At 45.8% G+C, this 14,791-nt stretch overlaps 1 protein-coding gene across 7 annotated transcripts in view; it reads left to right on the top strand.

Annotated features, from left to right (window-relative positions):
- The window catches only part of LOC135814962 (protein twist-like), a 112,597-nt gene that overhangs the window by 93,956 nt on the left and 3,850 nt on the right, over positions 1-14,791 (top strand). For 3 of the 7 annotated variants that reach the window (XM_065328180.1, XM_065328187.1, XM_065328172.1), the window contains exons 6-10: positions 5,763-6,059; positions 8,955-9,045; positions 9,233-9,297; positions 13,357-13,421; positions 13,952-14,048. In XM_065328180.1, the coding sequence (XP_065184252.1) occupies positions 5,763-6,059; positions 8,955-9,045; positions 9,233-9,297; positions 13,357-13,421; positions 13,952-14,048 (615 nt within the window). Of the gene's footprint in view, positions 1-5,762; positions 6,060-8,954; positions 9,046-9,232; positions 9,298-9,425; positions 11,710-12,662; positions 13,117-13,356; positions 13,422-13,951; positions 14,049-14,791 lie in introns of those variants that run through there. The other 4 variants (XR_010553242.1, XR_010553243.1, XR_010553241.1 and 1 more) reach the window with 4 other exon arrangements.

Below are 14,791 nucleotides of genomic sequence, written 5' to 3'. Positions count from 1 at the left end.
AAGCTGATGAGGACGACGACATGCAGGCTGCTGACCAAGACAAGGAGGGTATTCCCCAAGACCAGCAGCGTTTGATTTTTGCCGGCGCGTAGTTGGCAGACGGCCGAACCCTGAGTGACTACAACGTTCAGCAGGAGTCCACTATTCACTTGGTACTTCGTCTCCGTGGTGGAATGCAGAATTTCGTCCACACTCTTCCTGGCTAGACCATCACTCTTTACGTTGCGCCAAGCGATGCTATCGACAATGTGAAGACCATGATTCAAGACGAGGAGGGAGTGATCTGTCTGACGCCGAGCTAGCCGCTCTGAGTGACCGGCCCAACCAAGATAAAGATAAAACCTGGCTCGCCCTCCGCCAATACTGGCCATAGCTCCAGCCGCCGCCGTGGTTACTAACGCTGATTCCAGGTATGGCATTTTCTTTCCTGTCTTCCTTCAGTCTCCCTTTTCTCTTCAGTCTTCCTTTATGCGAGTGTGTGAATCCAGTTTAGTTTGGTAGGCGTCTGATCATGGTGAGCCACGGCTTACCCAGCTAACGTGGGACAATGTGTGTGACAACGCCCCTTATAGTTATAGTGTATTCAAAGAGTTGGTGGACAAGCCGTTGATTATTCACTCTCATTGTAATATCAAAAAGTATTCTTTCTAGACCAAAGAGTGGTATATTTGATAACATTTAATAACGATAGAAATTTTTACGATACTTCTCCAGACGTTTCGTTGTTCTGAACAACATCGTCAGTGTTGTTCAGAACAACGAAACGTCTGGAGAAGTATCGTAAAAATTTCTATCGTTATTAAATGTTATCAAATATACCACTCTTTGGTCTAGAAAGAATACTTTTTGATAGTGTATTCAGTTAGGTTTTTTGAACTGCGATGTTCTTGGCGGGTTGTGCCAGCGTTGTGCAGCAAGAGTGCTGTAGTTTTTCAGGTCCTATTTGGAGGACAGTTCTTTCCCCTTTTGACCCCGTGAGATGGTGTGAACCTGGTGTGCTTTTACTTCTACTTTATGATTTGTTATCAGTTCATTTCTTCTGTCTACTCTAAACGTTATCATTTCCGATATAATTTGCCATCTTCCGGTTGACGCTGTTGTTCGTAACTCCTCACTAATTTTTTGATAATCACGAGGGCGTGATTATCTGTAGGAAGGGAGGGTGTAGTATCCCTGCCCGACCAATACGGAAGCAGTACGGAACTAATACGGAGCTTGCCTGATGTATATTTAGTGTATCTCCGTATGTAAGCGTACGTCGTCTGCTGCATAAAAGCGGCTGCGCATTTCTGTTTTGATGAAGAGAAGATTAGATTAGATTGGATAGCAATGAAAGCTAACTCGAAGAATAAGGATTCAGCCTCTAGGTGAGCACCGGAGAGAAAGTTATTTATTTTGCCGCTTCATCTTTCACGAACGATTATATCTCAGGTGTGTACCTGAAAGTAGAATAAAAGTAATTATTGTTGATTTCACCGCGCCTACCACTCGGCTACCTATTACATAAGTACAGGGAATAATGGAAAATGTCCAAATACAGCAACTTATAGAGCTACAGCAAAAGCATAGATCGAAAACCTCACACTATACGCGTGGGAAAAAATAAAATTCAGCAGAACCTGTCAAAAACAGGGTGAAGGTGAAGAAATGACTAAAACATAATGAAAACATCAGCGAGGAAAAGCATTCCTTACACTTTCACGAGGATTAGCGCCAAACGACTGAAGTGGCAACACATTTTCCTTCCGCTGAACACATGGTTCAAGGGACAACTTACGAATATAATAAGTTTATAACGCTTCCAAAACAGACAAATGTTAGACAGATCTGCCACGGGCCAAAACTGAGAAAACATCATCTCTGTACAACTCACGACAACTATCATTAACCAACAGATGACTCTTGATAGCCAATTGCTGATTGTTAGAATGTCGCGTCTTTTTCGTCACCTCCAATGTCGCAGCTCTTGACCCGTCGGCAAGGCAAAGAGGTGCAGAGCTGGTGAAACTACACAGAAGAAGACAATGCCAAGGACACCTACTCGAAGAGTCACTCGCAGCCAGGTTCAGATGCGTACTGTAGGAGACCACCAGGCGGCAATACTGGAAGTGACAACGAGTGTAAGTGGGAGAAAGCGTGGAAGACCACCACGAAAGCCATTGATCAAGACAACGGAAGAATCAGACACCGGACGGGTGACCAGGCGGTGTGTTGGAAGGGACGAGTCAGGACCTGCGGCATCGGAAGTGACTTCAAGGCGACTGACTGCCCAGTGGAAAGGACGGGTCAAGAGCTGCGACATTGGACGTGCAAAAAGGCGCAAAAAGAGTTACAAATAATAATCGTACATAACTCCTATGGCCTGCCTGGCTTAGCCGACGGCCGGCAAGACAGTAAATCTACATACAGAACTGTGCCCACACCAGCCATATACATGTACACTGCGCTAGTATCACACTGCTAGCTCTAGAATAGCCTCCTGCCTACAACATCCACACACATAATCATTGCTCACCACCTCTTGCCCACACCACCCACACATTCTGCGCTAACATTGCACTACTACTAGCCCCTGCTTTCAACAACCACACACTCTGCACACAGCCTCCTGCCTAAGTAAGATAGCACCGCTAGCCCCCACATTCTCACAGCTTTTCATACCTTCTCCTGGCATACCGGTATATTATACTGGCATGGTCGGCACCCAACCTTCATGTTGCCTGATGATTGTGAGAGCATGAAACTACTTCAAGTCGCAGCAAATAATGAGTCTTGATTGCCCTTGTTGTTCTGTACAGGACTGACTCAGTCTGTGTTGAGTAGGTTCTCGCGTTTTCTGCTTCGTGGGAGCACTAGCTTCCTGGAAATGTGATGCCAGGCTTTGTGCAAAAGCAGGCCACTACTGCACTACTTGCCACTACCGCCGTACCGGTATCTAGTCCTTTCTACATGCTTCCTTGACAAAGATGTCGACACCTCCCTAGCCTCAGGCTCTTTGTCTAACCATGGTAACGAACTAAGACCAGCAAGCACGTACATGTAAGAGCGAACACACAGTCGTTGCTCTGCATTGGGGTGTCGCAGAAACAAAAAAATAATAATGCGAACCTGGCTATCCCCATCCCTTCCCCTTTTCGCATTTCCCTTGCCTATCCCTTGTTTTTGTTGTTGTCGTCGTACCTTTATTCCAAAGTCGCATCGCTAACAGGCGCTAGGCGTCTATGCTTCCTGAGATTTATACTGCTAGCAGTATAATTATTATGATGACGAAAAAGGAATGGAACGATTGTTGAGTAGCTGAGGGTGCTATGGTGATGTATTTACGGAAATTACGTCAAAGTAATGTAAGTGTGGCCTTACACTTCGAGCAGACCAGAGTACGTGGAAGGCATAGCGATGGGTGAACCTGAAAGCCACAGAAGTAAGTCAGTAGCTACTGGATGCAGGCTAGTCGAAGTGATGAACGAAGAATGAATAAACACTAACTCTCTGCAGCAAATGCTAATGTAAATCAGATCTCTATCTTTCACTGCTCAGAAGTGCTAAATGTGGTGCAAAATGGAGAGTGAAAAAGAGGGCGTAGGTACCACAGTCGGGGGAGAGGGGGGGGGGGGGGGTGCCAGCACAACCGACTAAATATCACCTGTAGTAGAATAGAGCTTGTCCCCAAATGTTCCCACATGAACAAGTTGCTGCTGCTACCAAAGTTCAATATCATCACGTGATGCAGCACCTGAGTTAGTGGCAATAGTGAGCCTGTTCTCGCACTCCCTGGCGGTGTAGCCAGCGCCTCCTACATAACCATTCGTTTTACACAAATTGTATCACTTTTGAGCAACACCATGCCCAGTGGGCCAGCAAATGCATTCACAAGCTAGCACTGATCCCCCCCTCCCCGTAAGTTCTCACTTACCTGTTCACACTTAGTAACATGCGGCTTACGCCTAGCGGCATCCTGGACTATGTTACCGTATAAAAGGGGGTACTGCAGGCATTTCCTGTATCATATAAGTCACCTTGGGATTGCCAGCTATTATCTGATAATAGTGATACGGTAAGTGTTGCCTAAATACCTGCCAGTTGGCACCGTTTTAATATGTGCTCCAATTCTCTATGTGCATGGTGAATTTGTTCTGAAAATATCCTAATCCTGTTATTAACCTCTCGCAAAAGATGTGCATGATGAATGGGCAACTTGCTTCATTTATTGTGTTGAATCCTGTTATTGGTGATCTCTCCGTTCCTTGTAGAGACCACCGGCGCGGTCTGGTGGTCTGCCAGCACGGTCGCACGCATCACCTGAATCCCGGGAGCAACCCCCGGAGCAGCCACAGCTAGCACGCCAGCAACGCCATCAGCAGCAACAGCAGCAACAGCCTTCGTGGACAAGCATGGACCGCAGCAAAGCACTAGTGAGTTTTGTAGAAAGAAGGACCCACGGGATGGGTGTGTGTGATCCCCGGTAGCCTAAGGGCCCGGTAACATATGCACTGGGGTTCGCTTCGGCATCAAGGTTTTGCGACAGCGAGCCTGGTGTCGCTCCAGCGAAACCACGTGTGTATGGTCACACATACAAACAGGGCAAACTCCTACTTTGGCGGAAAATGAGAGTAAAGTGGATTGTGGTGCATACGGCACGGAGAATAGACAAGGTCAATGACTATCTTGCACGCATTTTTGTTGCATGGACATATGCATACAAATTTCTCGTATCAAGTCCATATACAGCAGACCGTGGTGTTTTCCGCTGAAGCGAAACCGCAGAAGCGACAGTCTCGCTTCGAAAATTTTGGAGGAAGCGGATTGGAGTTTCCACTGAAGCGGAAGCTCCGCTTTTCGCTGTTACCCTTGTATTTTTCGCTCGTTTGATGTCGCTTCAGCGGATCCGCTACTTTCGAGTGCATGTGTAACCGGGTCCTAATTGGTAGGGCACTGTTCTGGAAAGAGAGGGGTGCTGGGTTCGAATCCTGCTCGTGGATTCTTCTCTTGCAACAGTTTGAACAATCCAATGCTGGAGCAAGATTGTTTGTTGACCTGACAAAGACTCGTCTAGACTGTAGCTTAAGGAATTTCCCGGAACGTGTATGACCCTTGAGTCTCTTTTGATATTGGGGTACCTGAACTCAAACACAATATTCACCAAATTTTCGGGCATGGCGGATTATCAGGGTGAACACAGTTTTTGACTTCAGTATGACTAGCCATGCTTCTACCAAAAATATTACTGTGGATGACTTTTCATTGCTTGATTTTTTAAAGTGAATACTATCAAGGTCGATAGAGATTCAAGGGGTACACGTTCAGGGAAATTCCCTAAGCTACATTCTAGATGAGTCCTTGTCAGTTCAACAAACAACTTTGATCCAGCACTGGATGGTTCAAACAAAAGAAGGATCCACAAACGGGATTCGAACCCAGCATCCCTGTCTCGACAGGACAGTGCCCTACCCAATAGGTGCTATGTGCATATGACCAGATCTTGCATTGATTCCGTCTCAGTTAGCGTTAGAGAACTTAGATGGATGTGCTGGTTGGATTGAGCAGAATCTGTAGAAATCATTATTACCAATGCAGACTTTAGCTAGGCATGTTGGTGTGTTTGAAATACTGGGCTACAGTAGCAGAACTCTTGTGCAAGTGGAAATCATTTCCCTTTTCGGGGTTTCTGAATCACTGTGCTCTTTTTCCGTGTCATTGACGAGGGCTGGCAATGTATTCTGTAATTTCTTCGTGATATTCCTGATGATGTGCTCTCCTTGAAGTGGACACATGGGTCCACTGCATTCTCGATGGCAATGACGCAGCAACAACAGCAGCAGCGGCAACAACAGCAGCAACCACAACGACCTCCCCTACCACCAGCAAAGACTGGCAGCAGTCTACACCAGTCACAGTATGGTAACACGCCAACGGCATCCTCCCTCAGTGGACCGAGTGGCACAGCAGTAGACGCTGATACGGGCTCTCCGTACTATAGTCCTGGCAACAGACCGTTGCAGCATGGTCACACTTCTTACTCTGGATCTTCGGTGAAGGCACTCTCGGGACACCAGAGCAGTGTGAGTGAACAGACACAGACAGACAAACACACACACATACACACATACAGACACGACATGCATGCACTCATACACACGCACATATACACACATAATATATGAGTAATAATATTTATAATGTAGAAAGGAAAAAACATTATGGATACGAGTTAAGAGTAACTCTCCATCACTGTAACATGATACTTTATACAGTCAGAAAGTGCAATAACTAGGCACAAAACTGACAGAGTACTGAGACATTCGACGTCCTGACACCTAGCTTCAACACATCTCCGTAGCGCTAACCGACAGCCTTCCAACTGGGAAGGTTCAAGGTTACGGAAAGACCAAAGAGGGGAAGGCAAGCGCAACGAAAACGAGCAAAAGCTACAGTCCCAACGGAACAAAGAATGTCGATTGTTACTGGACGATGACGAGACCAGTACGATATTTGACAAAGCGGTCTAACTACAATTCGAAGCAGCAAAGCAGCACACCACCCAACTTGGGTGGGTCATAAATATCAAAGATAAGCGTCCACATGGCTTCTTGATGTCAGAGGTGTCAGTGGCTAACATCAGCGCCTGGTATGATGGAGAGTTTGGGCCTTGTCGGACAACGTGGCCAAACCATAGAAGTCGACGTTCTCTGCAAATAGAGGTAATAGGGATGTTATTGGTTTGGGAGTACAGGTGATTATTGGTGATGTGGTGAGGATGGTGGATATTCATGAGAAATTTCAGCTTTTTCCTATGCCATATATCAAATTTTGAGGAAAGGGCTTTGGACAATGTCCAAAGGGCACAATTATATAACAGAGTGGGCATGATTAGACAATTTAACCCTAGAAGTACAAAAATTTCAACTACCCTAGAATTACGGAGGCATCATATGACTCCACTGGACTTAAACATACCTACTTGGAATTATTATCGGCAATATGTGTAGAAACAGAAGTACTTGGGGTACCTTTTAAAAGGAAGAACCAATGACAGGTGCACTATCTTGGAGACCAGCAGCTGGCATTGCGCGTAGCGAAAGGGCAACCTCTCGTCAGTTTACGGAAAAATAAAAAAAGCGTTTGCTTGCCATTCTCATCCTGCAAACTCTACATTTCAGTCCGTTACCCCGGAAATGGCTGCTGGGCCTATTTGCTGGATTTTTCTCAGCCAGGTTGGTCGTTCTTTGACCGCTGTGATAAATACAATACATTTACAAGCGAAAGGAGAACGTGGTGTCGAGACTCATAGCAAATGAATAATTTTCGTTCGACGTCGTGTCCGGAGATCATCTTCGTGATCAAACCTCAAGTAGCAGAGTAGTTCCTGGAAACTATTTTTAGGGATTTTACTTGATTATATGGCGTCCATTCCTATCCAGCCGAAGGGCTGTCGGCAGATTATTGCGGGTACAGAGGGCGCCTCTTGCGTAAATTTGCGAAACCAATGCCATGATATTGCCTTCACTCAAAGTGGAGTCCTCTCCAATTTTTTTGGTTTTTTCCTCCTACCTTGTGCACTTGATCATGACATGGTTCATATTCGGGTCAATAAATGCAAATAATGCATCTACCCCATCTTCAAAATTGTGAATATCTCGGAAAAGCCCGCATACTTCGGAAGCAACAACCGGTTGCGCGCGTTCGCGCTTGCTTGGTGCAACACATTTTCTACTACCTACCAACTTTGCCAGAGAACCCAGCTTCATGAAGGAAATCCTGCACGAGTTTTGGAGATTGATGTTCTGTTATGTGTATGGCTCCATAGCTTTATCACCACCATTATCCGCTTACTCCCTCGACTCCGGTCCCGTATCAGACTGATCGAGAAGCCGGAGCAATTAGTATTCACTCATCTTCATCTGGAGCATATAACTATGTGTCTCTGTGTTCGGTCACTTCTAATTGCTCGAGCACAATGCCCCAGGCACTCTCCTCGCATTCATCCCCAACCTCCTGGCCAAAAAATTCAAAATCAAATGAAATGCTTCATCGGCAGCGACACTGCGCCTACTGAACATGGCTTCCGCCAGACCATTGTAAACTCAAAGGACGTTCCTAGAATATTATAACTGCCCTGGCACTTCATATCGTAATATGCTGCAGATGACATAGTGAATCAATTTCCAAACTTAGGACAAACAAATTTGTCTGTTTCGGCAGGATTCGGGATTACGATATTGATCATAAGGACACGTGAAATGTGCATATTAGCATGTCCATATGTACAAATCACCACCTTCATGGTCCCCAATCTCCTTGCTCCCAAATGTATTCCTCTTCACGTTATTCACGTGTGGTTCTAAGCCATATTCGCCCTTTTATTGATGCCTATGGTATGTGGAGTCATATGATGCCGCGCGGTACTTCTAGGTAGCACCCCCTGGCATTTCGGAACGGTACTAAATTTTTGAAAACGAAACCCACTGCCATTAACAAAATACAAAATAAATAGAAGTCACACAATTTGGGGAGATTCTAAGCCCCCATATAACAGCAATCCCATTTTAAAATTTGCAAATTCATCATATGATGCCTCCGGTACTTCTAGGGTTAAAAACATGCAGAAACGGGACACAAGGGAATGTCTCCTCCAAGCGATGGATATGAAGGCACGGTTGGCTACACTAATTCTCTGTGATACGTCTTCTGCTGTTCCAAGTCTTGACCCAAGGAGTTTGATGCATTTCCAGTTGTTGTCTTTTGACGTTTCAAAATACTCAGTTTTATCGACGTTGAAACGGAGGTTGTATTCAGCAAAAATGGATTCGCACGAGTTGACGATAGTTATTAAAATTGTGGAGTTGGCATTGGCAGGACCAAAATATCAAGATGATCTGGTTTATATCGCCATCATTTTTTCTGTTTTTCTTCTTGTTTTTTTTTGCTGTTTTACTGCTGGTCTTCTCACGGTGCAGATGTTTGGTGACGGCATGCCATCTGGAATGGGTGCCACTGGCACTTCCTACTCCGGCAACACAGAGCAGTCTTATCCGGGCGGCACAGGAAGTAAGGCAGTTTGATGTATGCTCCTGTTGTCCACGTTTGTTATATGCTGGGATATGATTTTGAGGCGGTGTATCCGGACGCAGGAATGCTGCTGGCATGCTGGTGTGCACAAGCTGACTGTCTGGAAATTGTGAAATTACATTACCAAGTACAAGTACTGGTGGTGCTTCTCTTGTGTTGACCGCAGTGGCTCAGATGGGAGCAGCTAATCTATCGGCGACAGCAGATGCAGGCCTGCCATCGCAAGCATCGGTGAGTGAATTCGTGTCAAAGTGAGACCCTGCATCACACATCTGAAATGTGTCCAGGTTACGAAATGTTTTAAAAAAACTGTGATCCATCCTCACTGTATATTCGGGATTTTCCGTTGCTTTTTACAGGCTTCCAGCAGTACGGGGTTCGGGGATACTCCGCTGGACCTTAACCCTTTCCATGCTAATGACGTCTATAGACGTCATGCGCGCTGTACGCCAAACGACTAATGACGTCTATAGACGTCATGAGATTTGCGCAGTACTTCACATCGCATAGATGAGTGTACAAACTTTTGTAACTCCGTCAAAAATAAGTCTATCGCTATAATCGATACGCCGTTGCAAAGGTATTGAGCTCAGCTTTCTAGCAATATAAAGTTCTTCGCGATAGGTGAAAGATTGACGGAGCGGCGACGGTGTGAACACGGAATTCACGGCACTGAGCGTTTTGTTCACGCAGTTTTTTTGTTGCGTGCCAGGGGATTTCCCTTTGGCGCAGCGCATGCGTAATGGACACCAGCGGAAGCACGTGGATCTCAGCTTTGCAGCGCAGTTTGAATCGTGAAAATCGGCTGAACTGGAAGAAGAAATCGAAAAAGAATGTGAGGTCGAGTTGCTGTGCCTTTCCGAGGCATCGTGAAGTAGTTTCAAGAGGACATAGAAGTTGCACCTCTGTGCATATTGAGAGGAGAGCTACCAGGATGGATTCGCTTGGTCCTGATCTTTCCAACAAGCCCAGGATGACGAAAATCCATCAAGGCGAACTGAATTGAGAGAAAAATTCGTTCGTACCTTTGCGCGAAAACGACACCAGGAGAGTCAGTGCGCTGGAAAGGCAGTTTGCTGGAGTAAAAGGGGTCAGCACGGAAAGGGTTAACAACAACAGCACTACAGCAGAAAGTGGAGTACCATCACAGGTAAACTGCATGTATACAGTTTCTAGGTGTTTGTCCTAGATATGGGTTTGTGAATGTGCATCAGGGTTCTTTTTAACTTCCTTCTCGTCGTGGCATCTTGTGTATAGGATATTGACCAAGACGAGATCTATATGGGACATATAGGCTGAGTCGGTCTTTTACTCGGCGGACCTCGGTCCGCCGAGTAAAAGACCGAGGTCCGCCGAGGTCTTTTCCGAGATTGCCTCAGTGTGTTTGATGATTTTCTGTTTTGTGCCGTGCAAGTTTGTGTTAAAACAGTTGAAGGTTCTGGAAGCTGTATACATTCGTTTGCAAAATCCTGTATAAAATAAAAAGAAGCATGTAGTCGCGTTCAAGTTGTCCTCGTAGCTTGCTATCAGATGTGAAAATATTGTTAATTTTCCACTGTATCACCCAATGCTTTGTGTTTGCACTCAGTTAGTATACTTTTTAGCACTATGTCTGACTGCTGTTATGTAATGTTTAACACTTCCTTTGGTCACACTTTTTATTTTGCAGTACTTAATGTTCTTTTCGTACACCTTACCCTCAGTGCTGATACCATCCACTGACGAGTGGAATGCGAAAATCGAGTTTGGAATATTCGTGTAATAATAATCGTAACTCAAGCGAGGGCTAGGCTTTCTCCAAATCGGCCGGCCGAAAAATTCGCCGAAACGAGACTTATCGAAAAATTGCTAAGCTTTTCGCTGATTTCGAAGGGTTCCTTTTGAGAATCCCAGAAAATCAACCAAATATTGTTGCAATGTGCGTTTACGAACGAAGCCTAAGGAGTGCCCCTGGTTCGAGTCCTGGTGGTGACAGTCAATATTTTCGTCAGACTTTTCCCGTTGACGTCTTTCCCTCAAACCATTGAATATTAAAATTCTTCAATTAAAAATAGAAGAAATCACATTGTTGAGCACCAAAAGGAGTCATACTCCCCAGACACAACGGACAACGGGAACAGGTAGGTAGAACGACATTTATTGTAGACGAAGAGACCGAGACAAAGACTAACGGAAAGACTACATTATGGAAGAGAGATAGAGAGATCAAGTGAGGGCGACAAGATAAAGGGCCTGGGTTGCTATGGCAAATATGGGCGCGCAAGTAGCTACCCAGGCCAGCGGAATGAAAGGTGACAAAAGGAGACAAAAGGTGAGGACGAGGGTGCATGCAAGCCAGCTTGGAAAGGTTGTAGAACGTACGGGAGAAGGTACCTAACAACATGGAAAGGAGTTCTGGAGCAACTATCCGCAACTGTAACAAGATAAGAAGCAGGCAAAAAGTGCAATAACAGGCCACAAAACTGACATGCTACTGAGACATTCAACAACCGGAGACCTAGCTCTGAAACACCTCCTTTGCGCAAACCAATAGCCTTCCAGGTTGGAAGCTTCAAGGTTATGGTAGGACCAATGAGGACAAGGTGACTTATAATCGAATTATAATCGGGGAAATATGGTACACAGAAACACATACACACATACTCATACACACACACACAGACGCACGCATGCACACACACACACATACACACACACACACACACACACACACACACACACACACACACACACATGCACGCACCCACCCACGCACACGCATACGCATACATACACACGCATACGCACACGTTTACACAAGCCCACTACTTCTACTACCAATTCTTTTCATTACAATTAGTAGAAAGTAAGAACAACAATGGAAGAACAAGACAACGCATTTAAATGTGATAGGGACTTGTTATTATGACAGTGACTACAAATTTCTGCAGAAGGGTGGTACCAAGAAGTTACTGCTGACCAGCCCTGAGCCTGCATTCAGCTGCGAAGGGCATCCGCCTGCTGCAAGAGGATGTTCGAGTGCCCCTGAAGAACATGAGGGCCCATGGCGTTGAGCAAAATGAAATCTTGCAGTGCAGGTGATTCATGACAGCGGAATAGTGCAGATCAGCATTCCTTTCCGCAACCAGACTGGCTAGCGGTTTCAGGAATACTGAACATTTTTGTGGGCATGGGTGCGTGTTTTTGTGTGTGTACCGCATATCTCCGAATAAAGGTCGAATCCCCATTTTCGGGTCTGAGCCAAGTTGTTTCAATTCACTCACATCATTAAGCAGTCACGCTCAACTGAAGTTTAGTTTAAAAATGTGTGACTTTATATTCGGGGAAATACAGTACTTTTGCACGTATGTGTGTGTGGATATATGTGTGTAGTCATGTGTGTTTGTAAGTGCATGTACATGTACAATGTACTTGTATGTTCTTGTACACATAGGTGTGTGTGTTCTTGTGTGTGTGAGTGTTTGTGTGTGTGTGTGTTTGTGTGTGTGTGTGTGTTTGTATTTGTGTGTATCTGCGTGTTGTGTGTGTGTGGGTGCGTGTGTGTGGGTGTGTGTTTGTGTGTGTGTTTGTGTGTGTGGGTGTGTGTGTGTGCTCAGCGTGACACTTCTGTGCTCTGCGATGTTTGCCAGCGTACTTTCGCCCACCAGAAATACAAGAATCGCCACAAGTGCCTGGCCGAGAGGAGGAAGCCCATATCTGAGCAGTCCGGCAGCCGACTATGTAATGCGTGCGGGGGATGGTTCTTGAGTGCTGGCGGGCTAGCTATGCATAAGTGTCTCTCCAACTCGGCTGCTGAAGTGGCGTCGGTCTCGGCTGTGGCATCGGCAGACTCGGTCCGGAAACAGCGGGTTGCCCTGCCCTGCTGCATAGCGCATTGTCTCGGCTGCGGTCGCTGCTGCAAGTCATCCCGTGGTTTCGACCTGCATAGCTGTGCTAATTTCCTGTCCAGGAAGTAGAGCGGCGTTTCTGGATCCAATGCTGAACTCAGTGCTGTCGACCCCTGCACAGGGGACACGTGACCATTTGATGGCAGTGTTACCAAGGACCAAGGTGTGTGTGACTGTGTGTGTATGTGTGTGTTCTTGTGTGTGTGAGTGTTTGTGTGTGTGTGTGTTTGTATGTGTGTGTATCTGCGTGTTTGTGTGTGTGTGGGTGTGTGTGTGTGTGTGTTTGTCTGTTTGTGTGCATGTGTGACTGTGTGTATGTGTGTGTGTGTGTGTGTGTGTGTGTGTGTGTGTGTGTGTGTGTGTGTGTGTGTTTGTACATGTTTGGGCATCATACACGTTTCAGGGAACACTTACTTCTTTCGAGGAGAACGAACGGTATAGGCTGAAATGGAACAGGGAACGAGAACGGTATGCCTAGCCAATTACCTTTAAAAATATGAATAACGACAGCACAATGCATGCTGTGTTTAATGTTACCAGTATCACTATCGATTACTGCTGATTTCTTCACATGTGGTAGACAACGACACGTCGAAGTGGCGGGACAGAAGTTCTCAGCTGCCGATGGTTGTCGAGGACATGCTGCAGTTGGGCAGAGCAGTAGTCACTCATACATTTGTTGCAATTTTGTACGGTTGAAATGAAGTGCAAAGCTCCTGGTTTTGTGTCGAAATCGATGCCGGTGACAACTCACTGAATTGAAGAAGAGTATCCTGCTGCATGTGTCAGTGTGTGGTGTCCGAAGGTTGATTATGATGGTGTGATTAATCATGGCAAGCGCCCCGCTTTGTGCAGTGCCCGGGTTCTTTCCCGCAACAATTCTAAATGTTTAGCCAAACTCATCGCTGTTCTGTTGCCGACGGGGTGAACGGTGGTCCGGATACTACCATTGTGTGGTCTAACTCTCACTGTGCCCAACTGTGCTGCTGTTGATTCAGAAAACGTGTACAGAAAATCAATCAGGCATACAAGGAGCTACGTAAAAGTTTAGCTGACCACTTAACTGGCAAGAAAGCGGAAACGGAGAAAACTAAGGTAATTAACAAGGCGTATGTTGGACCACTATGTCCTGACCACTTTGTTAAAGAGAGCTGAGAAGTGTTCCTCCCCATTTTATAAAAATTAATAATACATTTATACCAATCTAGGGATTGTCTCTCCTAGCTAGGCTTTCCCCAAATCGGCCGGCCGAAAAACTCGCCGAAAACGAGACTTATCAAAAATAGCTAAGCTTTTCTCCGATTTTGGAAGGTTCCTTTGAAAATCACCGAATATCAACCAAATGTTGTTGTTGCAAAGTGCGTGTAGGAACGAATGATGTTGCAGCAAGCATGACCGCTAGAGCTCTCTACTTCAGTGGTTGTACTTGCAGTACAGTGCGTTGAGGTCGTGTGACTCGTGCCCTTTGACCTCCTCCCAAACAACCATTAGCCATTAGGGGCCGTCCGTAAATACATGTATTAACTTAAAGACATGTAACAGGTGTTTCTTTCTTGACCCACCCACCCATCCCCAGCAATGACCCCCTAAAATGCAGATAATGCCACTCATAATAAACACCATGCTATGCACACATACATCAGTGTTTGCTCTAGGATTGTAGGACAGCTGGGTACACGTGTACCTGGCGCAACCATTTCAACCGGGTCGGTGCCGGGTACACAATACCTGGCGCTGTCTCACCAGCCGAGTCACATGCTTTAACTGTTTGGTTGGTGTATTTTAATCCGGACAATAAACGGAAACTATGCCCAATGTCAATGATATAAAGGCGAATA

Source organism: Sycon ciliatum, chromosome 1 (assembly GCF_964019385.1).
Source record: "Sycon ciliatum chromosome 1, ocSycCili1.1, whole genome shotgun sequence".
Classification (NCBI taxonomy): Eukaryota; Metazoa; Porifera; class Calcarea; order Leucosolenida; family Sycettidae; genus Sycon; species Sycon ciliatum.
The sequence above is the reverse complement of the archived record's forward strand: the minus strand, read 5'-3'. Positions and strand labels throughout refer to the sequence as shown.